The 23467-nt window shown below is 44.9% G+C and overlaps 1 protein-coding gene across 1 annotated transcript in view; it reads right to left on the bottom strand.

The window, feature by feature from the left end:
• Positions 1 to 23467, bottom strand: part of tenm4 (teneurin transmembrane protein 4) — a 142374-nt gene that overhangs the window by 52189 nt on the left and 66718 nt on the right. The window contains exons 8-11 of the mRNA XM_088380778.1: positions 12658 to 12870; positions 5294 to 5546; positions 3924 to 4022; positions 1773 to 2008 (exon numbers count right to left, since the gene is read on the bottom strand). Coding sequence (XP_088236904.1) covers positions 1773 to 2008; positions 3924 to 4022; positions 5294 to 5546; positions 12658 to 12870 — 801 coding nt within the window. The remainder of the gene's footprint in view (positions 1 to 1772; positions 2009 to 3923; positions 4023 to 5293; positions 5547 to 12657; positions 12871 to 23467) is intronic.

Here is a 23467-nt window from a genome sequence, read left to right as displayed (position 1 = left end):
AACAAACCCAGCGCCGGGCTTTTTGTTTGTTTGTCATTGCCAAAGCTGCCGAGAGCCTCTCCTCTTTGATTTGTGCTTTCACGGCCAGAGAGGGACAAAGTGAGCGCGTTGGGATTGGGGAAACGCACTTTCACAAAGTCACCGAGCGGGACGTGTCGACGCGAGTGTCCTAGTAATGCGTCTTTGCTGGGGTTCATTCCTCATCCCGTCCGTCCGTCCGTCCCCGAGGCCTGGGATGGCAAACGAGCGCTCCCGTCGTTAAAGATTTACGCCGGGGTATCTATCTGTCACGAGACGCCCTATTTTGTTGTCTTTTTTTTTTTTTTTTTGCAATGACACTCGGAGGGTTTTGTAGGACTAACTAGACACTTCTAATGAGACAGCCCAGCGACGGAGACAAGCCGTGCTTCTCGACAAGGTGACGACCTGTCAAGAGTTTTTCCCCGGCACAAGTTGTGGCCCGCTTTCACTTACATCTTGGCAGAAAAGTCGGGTCACGCCGGGAGCCAATTAGAGGACATGCAAGCGAAAATCTCCGAGGTGAGTCGGCCGGCCGAGCTCTTCTGAGGCGACGGATGCATTTCTGCTCATGTCGCCGATTTTTAATCATCAAAGAGACATCTGAACTCGCCACTGGATTTGACTCATCGGCCGCTGCGGATGTTTAAATTGAACGTAACGTGCGATTAGCATCTTTGAGTGATCACGCCGTGACTGGCGCGTGATTGTGTTTGGCGAGGAAAGCAAGTCTCAGGTCACAACATGCGTGGCAAGGCATAATTGGCCTAATTAGACATCTCGCCTCCAACTCTCCCAATTACAAGCCGGCGCAATTAATTGCACTCCAAATCAAAAGCATTTTCTCATCAGGCATTTAATTAAACATCACCGCTGATTGGGCCCAACCTCGCTCTCATTGTGTTTTGATGCACTCAGAGATTTTTTTTTGGGGTATAATTACACAGCGTGATGAAACAGGGCTTTGGGCCAGAACCCCCCCAAATCCACTTTCATTCTCCTTAAATCCCTCATCTTTATCTTTAATCACTGCCGGCCCCACAACGCAGCTAATAATCTTTTGACAAAATAATGAATTTTTCAATAAAATGGATTACAATTAAGGCAGATTTTTAGTGCGCCCCATCCTCGGAGGGGAAGGAAGAGCCGGAAATTGATTGCCTTCCCTGATTGTTATGGCATAATATCTATTCCAAATGAAAAATTAATTTGTCTGGCTGAAATACGAAAGTGTCCACAGTATCAGGTGCGCCGGCTAATTAGAGGAGAGCAAAACTTTTGTTATTCTGGACCAATTGAGTCCAAATTCCGGGGCTCGCTCTTTGACCAACCGCAATTACCCCAAATTAATTTGTGTGTCTGTCACCTAAATTACTGCAGACACTTGATTATCGAAATGTTTGGTGGGCCGGATTGACCGAATTTTGCCCCCCGCACACACACCTTTTGGCGTTTCCGTCTTCAGACCAAATTAAATATAGATCATAGAGATAAATGATAGCGTGTATTACCCGTGTGTAATTCACTTAGGTGCTGGCCAAAAGGGGAAGGGCTGATTTAATAGCACAAAGATAGCCTTCAGCCAGCTGGGGCCACCGCGCAGGTTGGGTGAATTTTATTAACAAAAAAAAAAGAAAGAAAATGAGCAAGTCTTTTCTTATCTGACCAGCAGACATCAGCAAGAATGACCATTGCGCTTCTCTCAAGTGACCACGTTATAAATTTTGTTAAAAAAAAAATAGACGGAGACGTACCGATGAAGTAGGCCAGCAAGAAGAGCAGCGTGACGGACAGCAGGATGGCGCTGAGGGCGGCGCATTTCCAGTTGCAGTGCTTGTAGGGCTTCTTCAGGCTGAAGGCGGGCCGGGAAAAGGTGCTGCGGGGGAGGGGCCGCGGGGGCGGCGAGTACACCGTGCTGGAGGTCAGCGGGTACCCCGGCGACGTGCTGCAATACATGGGCGAGGTTCCGCCTGGCTTGAACAGGAAGTGCCTGCGGGGAGCAAAATGGCTTGAGTCCATTTCCACGCCGTCTTGTCTCTCACGTGTAATTGTGTTCCCAGGCACACTCTGTACCGTCGCCATGGTAACCGTGCGGCTGGATTAGCCGCCAGATTAAAAAAAAATCAGTGGTCCTTTCAGGTGTTCTGTCCCACAGACGGGTTCCGGCAATTGGGTGCCCTTGACTATGCCCGAGTGAATCAATATCAAATCAACCTCATTTTTTCACCCCCGTATTCACGGCAGAGCGTCCAATGAGTAATTCCCGGAAAAGGCGTCAAGGCTATTCATTCGGCTGGCCGGGCCACGTCAGACGGGCCGAAGTGGCGGTCCATCAGAAACGGCCGCGCCACTGTCAAGGCTCTTTTACTGACACGGCGACAAGAGGCGGACGTGATTAAAGGGCACATTACGATGTGCCACCAAGGACGTGACTGGGAACATGTGTTACTTTTAAACACAGGGGCGGGGCGGTGCAGGTTGACGATTTATGGCGGTCATTTTTCCCGACATCTATGAAAAAAGCCTCCATATAATTCGGCCATATAGTTTGTGTGGCACCCGTCGGCTATTATTAATTAAAACTGCGAGCGGTGACGGATGGGCCCTCGCGGTCCATTTTGAAATGATCATGAAACCGTAGCGCGTTGCTCCGCCCCCTCCAAGAAGATTATTTTGTAACAAATAATGTATTTGTCCATCTATCCGTGCTCGGGACGTACAATGACAGGCGGAGGAAGTAAATTCTCTTTTTACGACCACACCATTTTAGAATTCATCACTGTGTGACATTTTCATTTGCTGGTGCGCAGTGAGATTCCTCAAATATAAAATATTTCCCTTGGATCAATAAAGGTTGGCTAAGACCCGTCAAGGAGAGCTGCTTGCCAATGACGCATTTGGGCAATTTCTCCAGTAGGAGATGGTATCTCGAAACTTTGTGTCCATCTGATTGGAGCTCATTTGGCTGAATTCCTGAGTCCAACTTTGTCACGTACAAGGCTTGGATTCCGTTCAAAACGGCTGCTTGCTTCAAATCGATACGGCAAACTTTCCGTGCGCGAGTCTTTAAGGCTTTTCGTGCGTCCTGTTATATATTTGTGATTCTTCTTCTTCAGAGGAGCGGCAGGCTTTAATCGCGCGTGTTTATACTTGCGCACAAAAACTACTCGAGCGTAAAATCCAATTAACTGATTGTTCTGGGAATGGGATAAAGGTGCGGATTGAGGGAATTTTCTTAAGTGGATTACAGCCACTTAGGTTGGACTACGTCACCTGGCGCTCTCGGTGAAAATTTGAATTTGTTGATTTTTATGATAAATATATTTTGCCCACCAAATTAGTCAAATTTTACACAAACGTTTTTGACGAGTGGTTTGGGAACTACTGTGCTGGCCATAGTGTTTTTATTTTGTTTTGTTTTGAACTTTCCCAGTATAATAATGGTGACCAAGAGTGCATGACCGCCAGCTAGAGGCCTGGAGCAGAACTGTATCAAGCACAACTGGAGCCTTTGCTGCTTTGTTTCTCTTATGTTCAGTATTAATCTCGCCGCTAAGCCCGAGGGACCAATCTACAGCCGTCTGGCATGACTTCCCGTCCTTGGCAGAGGTCCACGCTCTACTAAGAGCCTTTCGAGGTATCGTTATTTTTCTTCACTGATTGTCCAAGAGAAAATAATGTGCTTTCGTTGCCTTGCAATCGGACACGCGGGCTCCGTTTTGCATGCTCTCTTAAGTTAGCGATTACGCTTCATTATTTGCTAAAGGGCTACATGGGGACGGATTGAGCTTCTGGCACACAAATACACACACACAAACATGGATGACATTTTGACAGCAGAGAATGTCTGATGGAAACATAGCGCAAGGCATCGGTGACAGAAGCGGGGCGAGCATGCCACCTACCCGTCGTTGTAGGCGGCGTCGCGGCGCGCCGACGCCAGATTGTCCATCTCAATGGGGTGGTCCTGTAAAGTCTCAAGGAATGCCTGCTTTGCTATGTTTCTACACACAGGTGGAGAGATGAATATGAAGCCGCTGGTGAGATGCGCGTGCGGGGAAGCACAAGGAAAATACAACGTTGCGCTCTAAATGGACAGACAGACAGCGTGGGACATTGAACATCTTGCGCAACCTCGACCACTACGACGTGTCGTCACAGCGAAGCCGTCACCGAAGTGGCGGCGGGTTACATGAGGCGAATAGGCAACGCAAATTCATTTGGTAACAACGGGGGCATGTTCAGCTCCGCCGTTGCCCGGCGGGGACGACACTTGCAAACGCGGCTTGTCGCGACGATTGCTTTCACATGAGGAAGCAGCCTTAATGACGGATGCTTTTGCACAAGCCTTGCCCAAATAAGGGACATTTTCAGTTCATGCTAAAATTCCCCCCGTCTGCTCCATAAGCAAACAACAATGGAGGAACAGAGCTGCCGCATGCGACGACAGGCTTGTGCTCTGAGAGAAACGTCCTGCTTTTGAAGTCTTTTCTCAGGCGAGGAATCCAACTTTTAATGAGCACAGATACCTGAGCTCAGGATGGGGGAGGAAAAAAAAAAAAAAAAAAAAGATGGGGCCAGATAACAGATCGGAATGTGACCGAACGCGGCGGAATTCACATTTTGATTCAAAGGGCCATTATCACGCTATTGGCTAGCTTGTTAATATCCAAAGTTTGGGGACAGGGTTTTTCACTTTCTTACGTTGAAATAAAAAAAAGTTCACTCGCCGAGCCATAGCAACGCTTGATGACGACATTTGTCCCAGAAGGAAATTAACCAAGTTGGACAAGACCGATGAATCAAACCACTGCAAAGCGTCTCTAAATAATCAAACAGGACGAGGCCATCATCCGGCGAGTGGTCACTTTTCTTGATTTGCTCCGACGTGTTACTAATGAGAGCAGCGACGCATTAACACCCATGACACGGGACGGAGGCACTTGAAGCCAGATCATCCCTGTCTGTGAACGTGCGTCACGCCGTGCCGCTTGATTAAGAGTCGGCACCACATTTCTCTTGTGATTATAATTGAGACCCGGCCGCATCGCCACGGTGACCGACCCGTAAACAAAAGGCGGCAAAAGCACCACTTTTCTCTTGATAGTCACTCACTCGTCACCTCTGACAGCCAACTTGAAATTGTGTTTGTTTTTTGTCTGCCAAAATATTTTAGACATATTTAAACTTGATTTAAACCCTCCGAAGGAAACTAGAATTACGATGCGGCCCACGACAAAAATGAGTTTGACACCCCTGGTTTAGAAGACTCTACCTGGTCTCCAGCGGGATGTTGCTGTTGAGCAACCAGTTGTCCGGGGCGCCGCCCGCATCCGGGACGCCGCCGTCGGGGTGTGCCGAGGAGCCGCCGTCGGTGGGCGCGGGGCTGGGGTTGCTCCGCGGCGTGTAGTTTCCTCGGTTCAAGGAGTTGATGGAGGCCGCATGGTGTTGAAGGTGGTTGGGCGAGTGCGAGTGGGACAGCGGCAAGGGGGGCGTGCGCAGCCGAGGGTGGTTCTGAAAGACGCCGTCTGCAAAAAAACAAGACAAATGATTCAAGATTGCTTTGGTCGGGGGTACACAAAAGTCAAACGGCGAGAGCAGAACGTGCAAAACAACTAGACACAACTAGATAATAAAAACAGTCTTTAGTCATCTGGCGTCTTCCTCGTCTTTTTTTTCCTGCTCAAACACTTTGAAGTGTTTTATGACACAGGGCAAAAAAAAAAAAAAAAAAATAGGGGGCAAAGATAGAACCCGGACGCCATAAACTAGCGAGCGACAAGCTCGTTTAGATTTATAATGTGCATTTTTCATTGGCCATCTGCAAAGAGTGCACTGGGCGCTGATTTACCTTCCCACTCGGCTTTGAACCCGGTTCAGCGCCACATATTTCATGGTCGGGAGCCCAGACAAGGAGAGTGTTTTGCAGGAGGGGGGGGCGCTACTGTATATCACGCTCGTGTCGCGTCGACAGATGGCCGAGCGGAGCGCTTCCCTAGTAATTAGCCCGGCTGCTGACGCGGAGATGCCGCGGGGGAAAAAAAATAAAAAGGGACCGGCGTGATTTTCGGGGGATGACCTTCCATACCGAACCCCAAACTGCGCTAATAAGATTATGCTAATGTGGTACGTAAAGGCACACATGCATGGAGGAAAATCATATTTCGTGGACCAATATGATACAGCAGACACCTGCCGTAATTGAAAGTGCTTTCAATTAAACACGGCAGGCTTTTCCTGATATTAATTTTGTTTTCTAGATGAAGCCTGAATTGTTAGCCATAACACTTACTGCATGCTATTTTGAACTGTTCATAAATCCATCAACCATTTTTTTTTAATAGGGGCACATCTATGTTGGAAAAAATATTAATTATATTATATTAATTATTATTAATAATTCAACCCTTCTGTTATGTAACGGGCCAATGTAAAAGTTAAAACTGGGAGAAAAGGAAAAACAAAGAGGATAGCCGTGTTTTTTCTTTATATACTCAATAATTTTTACATTTGACATGGCTTATTAAATACAACTGACTGAGTACACTCATTGGAACCGCAGGTGAACCGTTGCTTTTAAAATAAAGGGCTAAAAACAAAACTCGCCAATGCCACTTAGCCGCAATCATTCAAAAGGACGGCTAAAAAAAAAAAAAAAAAAATTAATGGTCCTCTATTGACTGGCTGAAAAGAAAAGGAGATTCATTAGTTATCGCTGAGAAAGCCAGGATTGTGACTGGACCACAAAGGGCAAAACTTTCACATGCTTTTACCAAACAGAATGCCTTCCAAAGCATTCAGTGTGAAGAAAAGGACTTCTTCCATTTTTCTTTCCAGCAGATGCACGCGTCAGTTGTGGCCTCCTGACGCTTCTCCGGGCCAGTAATTAAGCTAATGCACTTCATTAGCGCAGACATCTTCCTCCCCCCACATGCTGACTGACAACACAACACGTTGCACACCCAACAACTCAAGCACATACATGAATTACCGCCTCTCACAGGCGTGGATGGTGGACATTAGCTAATTAGCACCTAAACAATTCCACCAGATTTTTTATTATACTAGGAGTAAAGCGTTTGCTGCCGACAGCTTTACCAATTAGCGTATTAGACATTTTGCTAGCAGCTGTTACATCCAGCAAAAGAAAAGTACAACTCTAATAAAAGGAAATAAGCTTTAAATTTGCAGGGGTTCCATCCCATCCAGCCTTCCTGTGTGGAGTTTGCATGTTCTCCCCGTGCCTGCGTGGGTTTGCTCTGTTTTCTTCCCACATTCCAAAAAACGTGCATAGTAGCTATTACGCAAAAGCATGTGCTGAGCTCAAGCGGCGTGACATACGAAACGAGCCCCGCCAGCCCCCGTGGAAAGCGTCCGAGCGTGAGCCATTGGGTTGGACAACATTAATCAAAAGCTATGGGCCTCCTAAATAAATCATTACATCTCGCTTAGCTCGGCAGCGCCTATGGCTAATCACCACTGCACTATTTCCAGGCGAGTAGTATTTGCCTATTAAAAAAAAAAAACCAAATAGAATTTGTCATGAAGGCAGTCAAGCAACATTTTGGTGCCAGCTCGCCCCGAGCCCACTCTTTCCTGCACCATTAGACGAGTCCGCAGGGAAGCTCGACGCGGGAATAGCAGCCGTCTCTCCCAGACTTGTCGGAGAGCTAACAAACAGGTAGCGTCGGGCGAATAACAAACACACGGTGGCTCGACCACTGAGCTGCCTGCATTACTAATTGTAGTGCTTTAGATGTCACACATAACAGCATGTTGCCAGGAGGCATACGTACTTGCTAGAAACAGAAACAGAAAAACTGTACTATGAGGGCTCAGAACCATAAACGCATGCGACACACATGGCAAGATTTCTTTGTACTCGACTATAATGTCGTGAAAGTCAAGTCAAAGTTGATTTATCATTGATGTCATTGGTATTTTCATCACAATACAGTTCTTCCCATTCCTGTTTTGAGCCACGGACTGACTTCACGTAAAAGGTATATTTTGACGGACAGGCGTGATAACGACATGCAACTTCAAGTGTTGAACATCGACTAGACAGCCAGTTGGTTTGACACCTGTTTGTGTATATCTATAAGTACTATAGATAGAGATAGTTGATAGAACTTTATTTATCCCACATTGGGGACATTTTCTTGTCACAGCAGCGTACAAGAGTGCAAGAAACAAGTGCCAAATGTAAAAATGGATAAATAACAGACAAACAAGGACAAAGACAAGTGCCACTAGTAGTGGTAGAGACGATACACAGCAGTGGGAATGAAGAAGCGGCGGAACCTTATATATAAACATTGTGCTTTCTTGCAGCAAATATAATGAAAACAGAAGGGGCCCCGACATCGAACCCTGTGTAACGCCATACGACTAGGATGGGAGGTGGTACAGAGATGGACAGCATGTTTGGCAATGATGTGTGGGAGCATGATGTCGATTTCTGCTGCGTTTCCATTTTATGTCAATCAAGTGATGAAGCAACTTTCACAATAAACACCAGGAGTGAAAAATAAAAGCACATTTTGCCTTGATTTGGACAACGACACAAGCAAGAGTCTTCTTCGGTCGTTCAGGAATACTTAGTGAAAACATTTCAAGCATGCTTTGATAAATGCAAATGTGTTTAGAAGATGCGGGAGGGGGAAAACTATCAATCCATCTCCCTAAGATAAACTGGGGTTCACTGTAATGTTATCTATAAATCGAGCTTTTTTTTTTGCTATCCTGAGCCATTAGCAAGGCCGCAGGCAGATGCCCGCCGCTCTTCTCCCAAGATCTCATGGATTTCCTGTCACCGCTGAAACAAGACGAGTGGTTATGCGTGCGGCGCGCTGTACGTCCGTCTGCCGCACATCCATCAGGGAGGTCTGCGAGATTTCGTTATTGGGGGGAGGTGGGTGGTGTGGGGGGGGGGGGCACAGATGGTCTGCGATCATCATGCAATGGACGTGATGCATCTCAATTTGTGTCAGCAAAAACAAGGAGCTATGTCGCTATGCAAAGGGTATTAGCCACGCTCGCCGTGTACTGACAAGAATGCAAGAGGACAAATTGTCTGGCGGCTGCACTTCACTGACAACAAAACGAGCAGATCAAGAGAAAGAGCCCGTCTTTGAACCAAACGACATCACGGCGTCATGTTCTTCTCTTGACAACATTAACAACAAAGTCCATTTTTATGGTTTGGGGGACTTCTGTCCACACGGAATACGCATTTTCAGCTACTGAAAAGTAAATGAGGGGAAACTCAGCAAAAAAATATCTCATTTTGTAGTGCCACAACAATAATGAGTATTTGCTTTTAAATTTCAAATTCAGTAGATAACGAAATGTGAATCAGGAAAAATTAAAAATGTATACATGAAATAATATCAATAAACATAGTTTGAATAGATTAGACCGGTTCAGTCGCTAGCTAACGAATTATAGCGGTACAGCTAGCTAGCGAGATGCTAGATACTTTATTCATCCCGTGAGGGAAATTAAATTGTCACAGCAGCAATCTTCACAATTAGCCTCACGGGTTTCAGGGTCAACCTCTTTAAAAGCACATTTGCTTCACCCTTGCATGGACATGAGGGGGATGATGAAGCAGTTTGAGAGATTACTTAAATTCTCTTGGATCCCCTCTCCTTGCAATCCCCCCCCAGGCCTTGAGCATGCACGGCTCAGCATTCCGGCCCGGTCAGGTGTGAGCTGCTGAAGGGCGGGCGAGTCCCCCCCCCCCCCCCAGCAGCTGCATTGAGAGCCCACAGAGGGTCGGGCCCCCTGCCGCTGGGTATTAAGAGATGCTAATATCAGGAGGTGTGCATGTCTCAGATGTGGGCCCCCGCAGGCAGCCTCCCCGGGAAGGAAGCGCCTCGGAGAAAGCCGACGGCCAGCGTGAACAACGCGCGGCACAAAGGGGACTGCAAGCTCCGGCGAGCAGGCCTCATCAGCCTTGCAGCCATGCCAGTTCCTCCCAGTGAAACCAAGAAGAGGAGGAAGAGGGGAAAAAAAACAAAACAAAAACCCACACTGCATCCTTTCAGGCTTCTATTTTGCTACCTCGAAATCCTGCGGAACACTTAAATCCTGCATGTGGGCTCCGAGATGACCCCAGGCAAGCGAGCGTGATGCAATGTGATAAAAAGCCACCTGCTCCGCAGTGCAGCACACAGACTGTGAGCTTGTTTACTGACAATTAAAAAGGTATCATGAAAAATGATTTCCCCCCACTCTTGTCTGGCTTTTTAATCGCCTGTTGGTGCACCATAAAAACACCTGAGAGACACCGCGGGAGCTTTTTAGCCGGACTCATCTTTAGCTACGCTGTCCACTTAAGTGTTTTCGATAAAAAGAGGTTACTGTAGTTCGTAATGCCCCCCCACACAATTAAAATTTGGTAGCAGTCGGACAAACTACGTAGGACGAATCCGTCTTTGAGTTTCCGGCTGAAATTGCAGCAAAAGTCTAGCTGGAGAGAAAAATGTCCGCCGATTTGTTTTATGACTTTTTTTTTGTGGGTCTACTCATGATAGATAAGCCTATCAAATTTGGCCAACTGAAACTAGCTTCAGCGGATGTTTTTTTTTTAAGTGAATTGAAAATAATGATAAAGAAACGAGTTTTCGTGTTTACCAAGGCCCTGGTAAAATTGAAATTCGCTTGAGTTATCAGGTGGCATTCAAAAAAACAAAAATACCTCTCAGTAGCTCTTCTACACAAAATCCCACGAGACAAACTGTGAGCATACGCTTCTTGTTCAATCACTTGGTTAAACAATAAGCGAAAAACACGATTACATTTAATTCGATTGCTCGGCTGCACGATTTGAATGTAATTGCTCCGCCAAATGCTCTCGCATGTGATGTGGTGCAATGCAGCAACTTTTTTTTTTTGTTGCCGGCTTAATGAGTTGTGTGGCGGCAAAAGAAAAACAACGCGGGGGCTCCTCTGATCTCCTTTGTGATTGTAATTAACTCCTCGCTCGCCGTCAGCCGCGAAGCAAAGCGCATTTAGCATGACGCTTGGCATCGGAAAAGGAATGTGGAACTAAAGGTAGAAATGAAGAAGTCCTCCTCCGCCGCTGTCATCCAGCTGACAGCCCCAAGGCTAAGCTAACTGCTTTAGCTTGATTGTTCCTCACCGCCCCCTCCGGGATCGCCCTGACACGGTGTGATGACCACCGTGTCACCTCTTGAGGAATTAAGGAGGAGATTTGCCACGGGATTAATAACTCATTGCGAGAAGGTGGGGGGTGGGGGGGGGGGGGTGTTCTTTTTTTTTTATTTTTTTATTCCTGAGCAGGCGGCCGGCCGAGACACTTGGGAGTTTGATGTAATTCGACCCGTTGGGAACTCCATCAATTATTGAGAGCCTTTCATTTTGTGTTGTCAGGAGAGGACAGAAAGTTGCCAGTGAAGGGATTGAAAAGAAAAGAAGCCGTCGAAACGCTTCTTGTTTGTGTGACAAGTGGTCGGACACATTAATTAAACGCTCAAAGCTTCTCAAATAGAACAAAAGGCCTATTTTTAAATGGGCTAACATTTCCTGAATCAGGTTGTGGTTTGCTTATGTTGCAAAAATGCCTCTCAAACGCCAATCGGAATTTGAAATGAATCGGGAGAGTCAATTCCTGCAAAATTTGGCTAAAATTTCATGAGACAGTTCTATTATAAGGTTCTCGCTAAGGCCCAAAAAGTTCAGTGAAACTGGTGTGGATGCTATTTTCAAATTTGTCAGGAAGTGCAACAGGGCTCATGTTTAGGGCCCCTCAAATTTTCAGCAGGAATCAAAACACTGTTTTTCTGCCCGATGACCGAGCGAAAAAGGCAAATCATTCTCATCAGCAACGACCATCAGAGCGACTCGTACTTTTCAGGACAAGAACGCCGATCAGCCGCCGCCGTCTTTGGCGAGGAGCCGACGCGTATTCACGAGGCGTCGCGCGGGAGCTTTTCAAAAGAGCTAATCTGGCTCGAGGGGGACGCGTTTGACTTGTTAATTAAAGTAATGTCTTTCACCGGGTTAAGACTCGACGTCACTTCCAATGTGGGGGCTTAAAACGTGGCGCCGTCTGACAGTGTGAAGAAAACAGGGGGGAATTGTGACAAATCCATAATTCCCTTTTCTATAGCGTTTGTCCTCGTATGAGAGCCGCAAATGACTGGGTGAGAGAGGCGGGGCGGGGTACACCCTGGAATGGTCGCCAGCCGGCCAACTGAGTCAGACCTCATCCCTCAACTTAAATTTTTTATAACATGGGAGGGAAAACATCCAAAGTCCACAGTGGAAAACCAACGTCGAGATTCAAACCCGAACCTACAAACTGCGAGTCGGATGTCCTAACCAATATAACACCGCGCTGCCAAGAGGGACAAATCCCTCCTTGTGAATCCGAATCATCCATCTCTTTGAAAGCAACATCTGAACTCTGCAGACCTCGCTCGCCGGCGTTTCCCGAGGCTGTTTATCTACTTCGAAACTTTCTCCTCTCTCTTGCTGACAGAAAAAAAAAAAAAAACTTGTTGTTGCTCGCAGCCATCCGCGCGACCTACAACACGAGACGTCCGGCGGCGAAAGATGGCGGGCGGGCCGGGCTGGCGGAAAGCAAGTAGAGAAAGCGAATCCACTCACCGTCAGCAGCTGCGGCGTACACGTTCCCTGAGCCAGCTTTAACTAAGAATGAACCGGGGCCAAACTCATCCTTCGAGTCAGAGTCCCGGGCTGGCTGAGCTGCACTGTTACCTAGCAACCCCCCCTGGTTCTGATTGGTCCCAACGCGAGGGGGAGGGAACGGGTGCTGCTCGACAGGGGAAGAGGAGGCGGAGGAACAAAGCTGCGGAGGACCTGTGGACCACAAACAGAGACAACACACGGTGGTGGAGGGTCGCTGGATGGCTGTGGCACACCCAAACATCTCACACACACACAATCAAGACTTAAATAACACTCGACAAACAAACATCAACACCTTCCGCCTGGTCTCAGCCAACTCAAGCCAGCTGCGAAGAACAAGATGTGCCTGACTTGGCTTCAAAACACCTTCAAGGGGTGTAAGATGTATAAAAAGAAGATTGTCTGTGAAATATCACTTTCAAACACACATTTTGGCGTTGTGTGTCAACAGCAAGACTCAACTGCAACACTTCAATTTCCTCACCTTGATTGGCACCACTTGAGGGGCTCGTGAACTTGGTTTTCTCGAAATAGCAACGTGAAACGAGCTTGCGAAAAATGACGGTCTGGTTGGCATAAACGCTTCTACCTGACGCACCGAGAATTTGGAAAATCTGATGATGGGTTTTAAAAAAGCATGATGATGATGATGGCCTTAGTTGATGTGCTTGTGAATTCATCACTTCACCCTGGACGATTCAATCCCTTCGATGAACCTTTCTGGATTACGTGAGGGAGCTGGATGCGAACAGAACCCCGGGCAAGATCAGGAAGAGCACGCTCAAAAGAGCCCAAATGACATCGGCTAGATTGAAACCCAGAAGCTCCATCTGTAATAAAACGCATGGGCAGATGCGCACGGCGCTCGCGGGTGTGGATGACCTCCTGAGGCAGCTGGAGAAAATACTTCAACCTCAAATAATCGCAACCACCTCAGTAGGAAGCGGGCGGGAAATGACCAACACAGCACACATGAAGAAGTGACCACAACAAACATTTGGAAGGCTAACATATAGAACTAGCTTAACGCTGACTAATGATATATGATTGGAGGGATAGTTTCTATTTGATGAAATCAGAAAAGAGCAAAATTAGATAAGCAAGAAGGTTAGAATATTTTAAAGCTGCTCCAGATCTCCTAGCTAACGTTTGAGCAGTTTAAACAAAGGTATGACGGCGGTCCGCCTTTGCATTTCTGCTGACCGGACCGCCATCCATCACGGCTGGGCAAGCGTCCCGCAAGAGTATTAGAATGCAACTCATTGATTTGCATCTAATTAGAAAACAATTAGACGGGTTAGACAGAGAGAGGGCCGAGCCGTGCGCAAGAAGTAAACGTCTACCGGCTCTTTTGAGGAGGCGTCACGGGACATCCTTCGCCGGACTTTTACTGTCTCTGTAATTCGGGCACTTTCAAACTTCAAGAGACCACTTTGGAGCGAGAAATGTTTCCATAAATAATCCAGACGCCAGTTAAACGTTACCTTGCGCAAGCTAACTTAACCCGCTTCCGCTAACAACGACAGAGCGGAGCTAATTTACAAAATCGCACACAACCTAATTTATCGCAAATTATTTTAGCGCACCCCAGTTTGAGGACCGCTACTCAATGCTGAAGCAATCCGGGCAGCGTTTCAGCTTGTGAGTGACCCCTGAAAAGGGTCGGCGGCCACCTTTCGCTCGCCATCGCTCCAATCCATCAGACCTTCACTTAGCATCTAGTGGACCGATTAGCTCCTGACAGCTCCGGCGCGCAACAAGCAAACGCGTGGTGCATTAAAGGTCTGAAGCAAATGCATTAGCGGGGTCGTTAGTTAGGACGACCAACATGCTAGCTGGTGATAGCTAATGAAAGCGCGACGTTAAGCGCAACAATCCCAACAGAGCAACTAATTACAGGTCTCATTAGCAGCAGGAACCAGAGTGTTGCTACTTCATGTCAACAAATAACAAAAGACAAAAAGTCTAATTAAATAAAAACATTTTCATTAAAAAATACATTAATGTCAATTTGCGGTGTTTGCTTTTTTTTTAATTAAATACTTTGATTAAAAGCAGCTTTTAATGCTTCTCTTAATGTGACATACATAAATTGGTACACTCGCTTTGAAAAATAAGAATTCCGCCCAGTTGTCAGCACACACAAAGACTTAAAGAGCACCACACAACAGTGAAATGGCGCTCGCGGATTTTTGAAAGCCAACAATCAAAGTGAGAAGAAAGCGTCTACAGATTCCTTAGCTTATCAATTTTAACCGATTCATCGAAAATATGAGCCAACAGTAGCCGCTTCAAACAAATATTTCAAAAGCCCCTAACACATTTATGCGCATCTTGTTTTGATAGCTGTCCACCCAATTTTGAGTCGAACTATTTTTTCTTTATTCACTTATGGACTAACTTCAATGATATACTTTATTTTTCCTAGCATTGTATCAGCATGTAGTGGACACTCGACCGACACAACTACAAGTTGTTGTGATGCAACATGTCCGACTCATTAACTTTGTTTTTCCAAACTTATTGATTGATGCATCATTTGTGCCAGCACAAGTTCCCGACGCCTTGGGCGGAAACTAAAGTTGTGCCAATTAAACGAAAAAGGAAAATAACACGCATGCATTCTTCTGCACACTTCAAGTGGCACGCAATTTTATTTTTCGATTTGTTTATTATACTTTTTATTTTTTTTATTTACAAAAACAAATGAAACACTAAACGCACAATTTGGTTGAGCAGTCTAAAGCATTCTTGGGCTAATTAGCTGCTTCAGCTACATTAGCAACCTCTGCTTCGGCTACGTTAGCAACCTCGACTTCACCATCTTTAGCCGTCTCTGAAACCTTAGCGATATTAGCACCTCTATGAGATTCAGCGATACAATGCTTAGCTACCTTACTAGGTCGAACTGATCTTTTGTCAGGTAATATTTACACAATAAAACCGACACACAAGCAAATAATTTGAAACAAAACCTCTCCCACAGCTCCCGATTTTGTTTTTTTCATTTTTTGGGTTTGACTAGTCAGAGAGAGAAAGAAAAATGAGTAATCGTTGTTCCATTAAATACACCTCTTCCAGCAAATAGAATTAACGTTCTCGTAATGGGAGCTACATGAAGCTACTGTTGCCCAAGCGGCGGCTTAATTGGGAGCCTAATGGCTCTGCGATTGCACCGAGCAGCGTCGTCATCATCATCATCATCTGTTTTCTTTTCATTCCCAGATGACACGCCACAATAGAGTTTAGGTGCGACTCTGGGACTTATTATTTTTGTCTCCATTTCGCTTTTTATCAGTCTTCGGGGGTCGTGAACTCTTTGGGTCTGGGGACCCCATAAGCTGGCGAAGAGCTGGCGGGCGGCAGAAGCAAACTCTGTGGCTGCCAAGAAGCGGGAGGCTTTTCTTTTTTAATACATTAAATACATAAACATTAAAGTCTGCTTAGAGGCCTATAAAAGTTTGGCCCCGACAATATTTGTTCTCAGTTACACTTATTTTTATTAAGCCTTTTAGCACAACAAATGATAGTTTGTTATTGATGAAACAAACACTGCGAACCCTTTATAAGTCACAGTTGCCTATTTTTGTTAAATAAAAATATAATCTTGACAAAGATTTATGTTCTCTCAGTAAAAAGTCTTACGACAATAAAGTTGTGTTTTTCCCAACATAAAGTCACAATATAATATCAAAGTTGAAGTTTAACAGTCATATTTTTAAAACTCCCCTTGTTTTCCTGAAACCACGTATTTATTATCAAATGAATATAATGCAAGTATTCTCCAAACAATACACCTTTTGTTGTTGTGGAAAAATAAACTCAGACTTTATACAGGTAATAATACGCCGCCACTCCATTTTGAGAACAATGAACTTGCGGGTGGTGCCAATTGAAATAAGAGTTGCACTTGAATAGATTCCATTTGGTGGCTTGAACTGCCAAAACAAACACGAGGACTGGCAAAGAAAGCCATACATGAGCCAGCTCGGGAAAAATATGATGGGGGGATGGGGGGGGGGGGGGGGGGTCTTGGACGGCGCTCCTAACCTCTTTTCAAATCAATAGTCAAAAAGAATGGCGCTAATGTACGGCACGGTGGGACACAAATGGTCTTTTTATAGACACGGCACAGGAAATGGAAACAATATTTGCCTTGTAATGAAAGAACACGACCACACAAGACGGCACGGTTCCATTTAGGGCCGACCTGCAACGTCGTTATCGCCACTTAAAAGCCGGTGTCCATTACTCATACTCCGAGTGTCGGGCAAATTATGGCGGGCGGGAGGGATGCTTTGCGCCGGACCGGGAAGCTAACGCGAGCTCGTTAACCGACTCGCCAGACACACCACTGTTTGAACATGTTGCAAACGTCGTCGCGTCGTTTTTAGTCATCTCTCGTGACAAACAAACGCGAATTAATGATGTCTGCAAGTCAGCAGGTGGCAGCAGTGGTTCCAAAGGCACAATTTTGTATTTTTTGTCAATATTGGGTGCAATGCATTTGCATTATTTTATTTTATTTGTATTTTTTTTGTCAAATATAAATTTATTTGAGCTGTTTACTCTTCATGTCAATTTCAGTATTTCATTCCTGAAAAGTACATTTAATATTATTTGAAGTTACTTTTAACGTTATGCACAGTTTAAGTATTAACGACGAATGCACTAGTGAAGACAGGAGAAAAAGGGGGGAGAAGGGCTTGTGAGATATCGGGTCTCCTTTCCATCATGCTGGCCTCTGTCACGGCCATCCATCCAGTCCACTGTCATCCTCCCAACCGGAGGGACGGTGCATCCCGCCATCCATCTGAAGGACACCATCTGTTTGCACTTTACTGTGACAAACTATGAGAACTCGCTTTTTTCGAATACCTGCATTAGAAATTTCAAACGAAGTATTATTATAAATTTTGGGTAAATTTCGATTAATTTCTTTAAACGATTTTATAATTTAAAAATAAATACATTGTATTAATTAATTTAATAATATGAAAATAATCTTTTGGTTTAACTTAGCATTATTCATTTTTGGCTGATATTTGTACTTATATTTTTTCGACAATGTTTCTTTTTAAATGAAACAATTTCTCCATGCTCTGAGTCACTAAACAAACATTATTCCATTAGCTTCTTCCTGGTCGTTAGTGGGCTTGTCCGCGGAATCATTAGCGTTGATGTAGTGTGGCATCATTACCCCCCCCCCCCTCCTACGCCATGTATCTCACCCTCTCCCAACCCCCCATGATGCCCTATTCAAGCCTCCTGGCAGGGGCCGTCATTGTTCAAGGATGAAAAGTGAACACTGTTGTGCGCTCACCTCAGCCTGAAGGCATGCGACGACTATTTTAAGCATCTCCTGGCCGACACAAGTGCCCGGAACTAACATGCTTGTGGGCCTGTATACACGTGTGCTCTTTTAAATGGACCTAGCTACCTTGATATTTTTCCGCCTATGCTGGCGATTCTTGATTTAGCGTACCTAGCATCTTTAGCTGTCGGAAATCTTAGAATGAGAAAACTCAAGCTGGGTAGACGGATGAGGAGCTCGCCTAACCTTTCCAAGAATTAATCGTAGCAACCTTTAGCGGCCTTAGATGTTTTAGCTAGCTAACCTGCTTAGCCAACCATAGCGGCTTGGGTCACTTTAGCCACCTAAACTGCTACAGCATCCTTGGCTATCTTATTAGCCTAATCTAAGATGTGTTAGCATTATTGCCTTGATGAGTTTCATCGACCGTAGCTGTCTTAGCCACTTGAGCAATCTTGTTAATTCTTAGCATCCTGAACTTAGCCAATTCAGCAGCCTTATCTGCCTCAGAAACCTTATCTGTGTTAGCATTATTACCCTTAGCCGTAGCCTAAGGGAAGGAAAATAAACAATGGTGATTGAGCATAATTATCAGCTTTTTACCGTCTCCTCTAGCGGACAAACACAATGACATGAAGAAATAATGGACCAGAATGGTCCACTTAACCGGCCCACCACCGTGTCATCAGTAATGAAGATGGGGGGGTTCAAAGAAGACAAAAGTTTACTTTTGCTGTGTGAGAGACATTGCGGGCCACTCATTAGACCCCCACAGAACAAAGAAGCCCCTGGCTGCTGAGCCTGCCTTTATCCCATGGTTCCTTGAGAATGAGACGGCCGCCTTTGGATTTTTTTCTTTCTTTTTTTTTTTTTTAAGCGCACCTTCCTCAAAGTGTTACTTATGCCCTGCCTGCTTTTCCATTTCAGTCACTTTGCACAAACAGTTTGTTTGCACGTCTGCAGAATGTAAAACACCGGGCGCCGAGCGAGACGTCGGCAGCGCTGCCAAATCCTGGCCGTACTTAATTCACAGCACACTGGCATAAACCTGAGCCACGTTGTTTTTTTTTGTTTGTTTTAAACGCTCCTACATACGAAAAGGTGGCTCATTTACGACGGGAGCGGCGAATAAATCACCAAACGGAGGAGACGCTGATTGTGCAGTTTTTTTTTTCGTGGGCACTTTTCCTGTGATAAAAGTGCAAATGTGAATTCAACCTGGCGATACGAAGAGGAATAGAGAAGAGGTATGCCAGAGCACAAATTAAAAGAAAGAAAAAGAGGTAATCCAATTTTCCAATGACTAATTCCCTGTGTGGCAATGAATAGAAATGTGGGCGCCTGCAGGTTACAGTAAATGAGCCTTTATTAAGGCCAAAGCAGCAATAAAGCTGCGTTGGAAGACACCGACTCGCTCAACAGTGGTCATTAACATTTTCTTTCATTCTTAAAAACTGCGTTATTATTAGATGAATTGATCAGGCATCCTTATTAGGGATGATGCAATAATTATGGTTACAACCGTATGAAGCGTCTCTCGAAGTAGTATTGCAGTTGTCTTTTGCCATCCAAAAAGACAAACAGGAAAAGAAAAAGGGCATCGTTGTTGTATTTCTTTTATAATAAAACTCGTTGAATGAGTCAGTTTTTTATCTATTTTTATTTGTTTCATTTTGTCTAAAATGTTATTTTCAAATGTTTTGCTTTTTTTGGTGGGGTATTTTTGTGCTGTATTTTTAATCATTTTAACTCATTATTTTATCTCTGTGTATTTTCACGTATTTTAAATAAATATTTAGGCATACATGTTTGATTGATTCTAACGGTAATGATGTTAAAAACAAAGCTGTATTACTTCTAAGAAGAAGCATGTTTCATCCTGAATCATCAAGCTTTGCGATCATTTTGTCATTTGGCACGCCGGCTGAAATCAGGTGTCGTTGGAGTCGATGCTGGATATTAATGGCGCTGCGGCGTGTGCATGAATAACTAACGAGCGGGCAGCCCGCCAATGCATTTCACCCTTGGCGAAGCGACTCTTCATATTTGCTAAGAATCGAGTGTCTCATCACAAGAGGGAGTACGAGGCGGGCGGGAGGTTAAGAAGTTCTCGCATCTTAAGGTGAAATCGAGCGCTATCGACTGGACAAAGACGAGCCAATCTATTACGGGGCGACGGAATACAATTAAAAACACACGGCAATTAAGCGTGACCCCGAGATCGAAGGCGTTTCGGAATAACAAGCAGTGTGCTCTTCCTGCCGATGCAAACGTTGACACGGTCATTTCAGTTACTTCCAAGCTGAAGGGCGACACAAACCTATTACCATATCTGAGAAATCTTTCCTTTTAAAAAGGACGTAACCGTATCACCATAGCAACCGCACAACTTCACAATTTACACTATGTACTACATGGATGCATGTATAACCCTTTTTGATTTCTTGCTTGTTATTCAACGCCTGATAAAAAGTGACAACATAGATCTTTTTTTTTGTTCCAACCTGACCTAAAACTCAATTAAACGTGACCACCAATGAGAGAGAAGGTCTCGTAGCGCTGCTACTTCATCAATTAGCACTTGTCTGTGATTTAATGAATCGCCAACAATTTGGACAGAAACAGGCGTTTGTAATATCGGAATATTGGACCTAATGTAGAGATGGCAAATTGGGCTCTGCTTGTACTTAATCAAGTCAAATAATGAAAAGGATCGTTAGCGAGCAGGCTTACACAAAAGGTCCTTCGGGTAGGAGGAAACGTGAATGGCACCTTGACCCACGATGTGAGCAAAAATGTACGTTAGCAAACTCAATTAACAGAATAAAAACAATTGTTCTCAAAAAGAGTTTTTGCTTTCAGATCTTTTCCCCTGCTGAAAACTAAACAAAGAGAATTGCTTGTTGTGCGTTAGACAACACAACTTTGCCTTACAAACAAACAACTGCTAGTCTAATTGGAGGGCGCAATGCAAAACACGCGGAGCGGCTAACAAAATTAGCATCGCTGCTGCAGTCCTCTAAACCTTCAAACGACAATCAGGAGAAACAGATACATAAAACAGAAAATAAGATTTGACCGTATGAAAATGGGACAAATTCATTTTGAAGTCCAAAATAAGAAAAAAAAAATCTCTGCGGTGGTCCGACGATTAGGGCTAGCATCACTATCTCGCCTCAAGCAGGAAAAGTGTGTATTGCATCTTCTCAAAGCCACATAAATATAATCACAAATGGGGATAATTAGCTGGATCTTGTGTGGGTTTTAGGAAAAGAGCATCAGGATTAGGCCGCTCATCCCCTCTCGCACGTCCCACATTGGGGCGGCGGGTGGGGAGCGGCAAGCCCCCCCGGTGCCCCAAATGCGGCGATGCCCGTTACGACGATCCGACAAACTGGCAGGCGGCGGGTGTGCGGCCGCGCTGATAACAACCCCAAATTGTCCACCAGGGCCTCGAAAAGCTTGCAAATTAGCCTGCAAATGATCCGGAGAAGCTCTGCACTGTAAGCCGCCGTGATCTGGGCCCGAGAAAAAACAACAGGAAAAAAAAAAAAAGAAACCATAAACAACCCTACAAGGAGGAAAAAAGTTCCCCACTGAGATCTTCACTTCGTCTTATTCCACATAAAACGGGACGATTTGGATTTTTCCTCCCTATCAAACAATATGATCATTTCGAAGCAGCATTTTGCCTTTTGAAACACACCCTCTCGTACGCCACACCGCCGGGCTGACGAAGCTTCAAATCCTGACATCAGATATGACTCGTCATCAGCGATATCACGTAACACGTCGAGAATTACGAGCTGAGGCTGAGATCAATAGTCGAGACGCTGCAGGCGGTGGCATCAAGCAAAAAAAAAAAGAATCCCCTCACATTGTCCCACATTTATAGAAGAACTCAATATATGCAATAAATTTCCGCTCGTATTGTTTCCACGCTGATCTCAATTTGTGTGTGTGTGTGTTGACTTCAATTACCAAAACACCGAGCTTGCATAAAACAATTTTTATAGCGACCACAAAGTGATAGTGCATTAAAAAGTATGAAAAGATGCAGAAAGGCTTGGCTGGTTAATATTTAATATGTTTTGAGGGACAATAAAAGCAAGCCAGCTGGAAACAGCGCTGATGCTATTTTCCGTGTTTCAATGAAAAATGATTTCTTGTTATCTTAATATTGCGGCAATAAAAATAAAGAAATCAAACTGTTCCCCGGGCTTGGCCATCCGTCGCTACTGATGCAAATTCCAATCAGTGTGAGAGGCTTTCTTTTTGCCTGCCGGGATTCTGCGACTTATCCCCCCGCCGTGCTGCTCTTAAAGATCTCAACCTGGCGAGCAGATCAACGCTTTAGCGAGTCTTTCAGCATACAATCAAATACACGAGGGGAGGTGAAAGAGGGCGAGGATTTAAATTGATTTTTTCCCCAGACATGTTACGCAACCCGCCCCATCCCAGAATGGAGAATTAGAATGTACCAACTAACCAAAGTGACCAGCTAGCTACGACTCGACTAACCAAATAACGAACCTGAATAAATTCTGACTACCAGAAAAACCAACGAATCGATTAACCTAAGCGACTAGCCGACGAAATAAATAAGTCTCATTGTGCAAGTAATGCTGGTACCTAATTGCCGAGTAACCATGACGACGAGGGCCAATTCTATTTCCAGAAGCTAACCTAAGCGTCCAACAAAACTGTGCTCACTGTTGTGGCTTTGATGTAGTGTTTCACCCAGCCCATTCTTGAGCCAAGTCCCTCCTGTGTGCACATTTTATAAATAGGCAGCTCTCAAATCATTCATTTAAAAGTCACACTTAATAGGTGGGGATGCTTACCAGAGACCAAACTATTTGTATACAACTAATAAAGTTCATCTTTCATTCTTGTTAGAGGGTTAAAGAGTGGATTCATTCCGGACACTTTTTTCATAAGATGGCTAATGAGGCACAAGTGAATTGGCCTGTTTTGCGTGACTGATGACAAATGTAATTAACGCCGAATCGCTATTTCAGCCGCTTCCATTGATTTCCTATTCTTTTATTTCCATTCCATCTAAAATGGTGTTCAGGAACACATCTTAGCATTAGCGTGTTGTCACCATGAAGTTAGCTTGGGACAAAATGTTTTTTTTTTTTACCCCCAACACATCAATAGCTGTCACATTAAAGCATTTCTTTTGTTTTTACTGCTAAAAAAAAAAACATGCTGTCTAATGAAACAAATGAAGCTCATCATGTATCAATTAAAGCAGCATAATGTGCTAATTGGATTCTGCGAGAGAATCAGATTGATGCTACACAGGCTTGTAATAAGGAGGAGAAGAAGGTCTGTTGCTGCAAGGGCGACCTGGGATTACCTACTTTACTCGAGCGCTCGATAATGCTCGCGGACCAGCCAGGATACAAGCCTCTCGTGATGTGTCGGCTCAGAGCGCCGCACGGCACT

Source organism: Syngnathus floridae, chromosome 7 (genome assembly GCF_059516105.1).
Source record: "Syngnathus floridae isolate MCC-2025c chromosome 7, RoL_Sflo_1.0, whole genome shotgun sequence".
In the NCBI taxonomy this organism is placed as follows: Eukaryota; Metazoa; Chordata; class Actinopteri; order Syngnathiformes; family Syngnathidae; genus Syngnathus; species Syngnathus floridae.
This window is presented reverse-complemented; position numbering and strand designations above follow the sequence as displayed.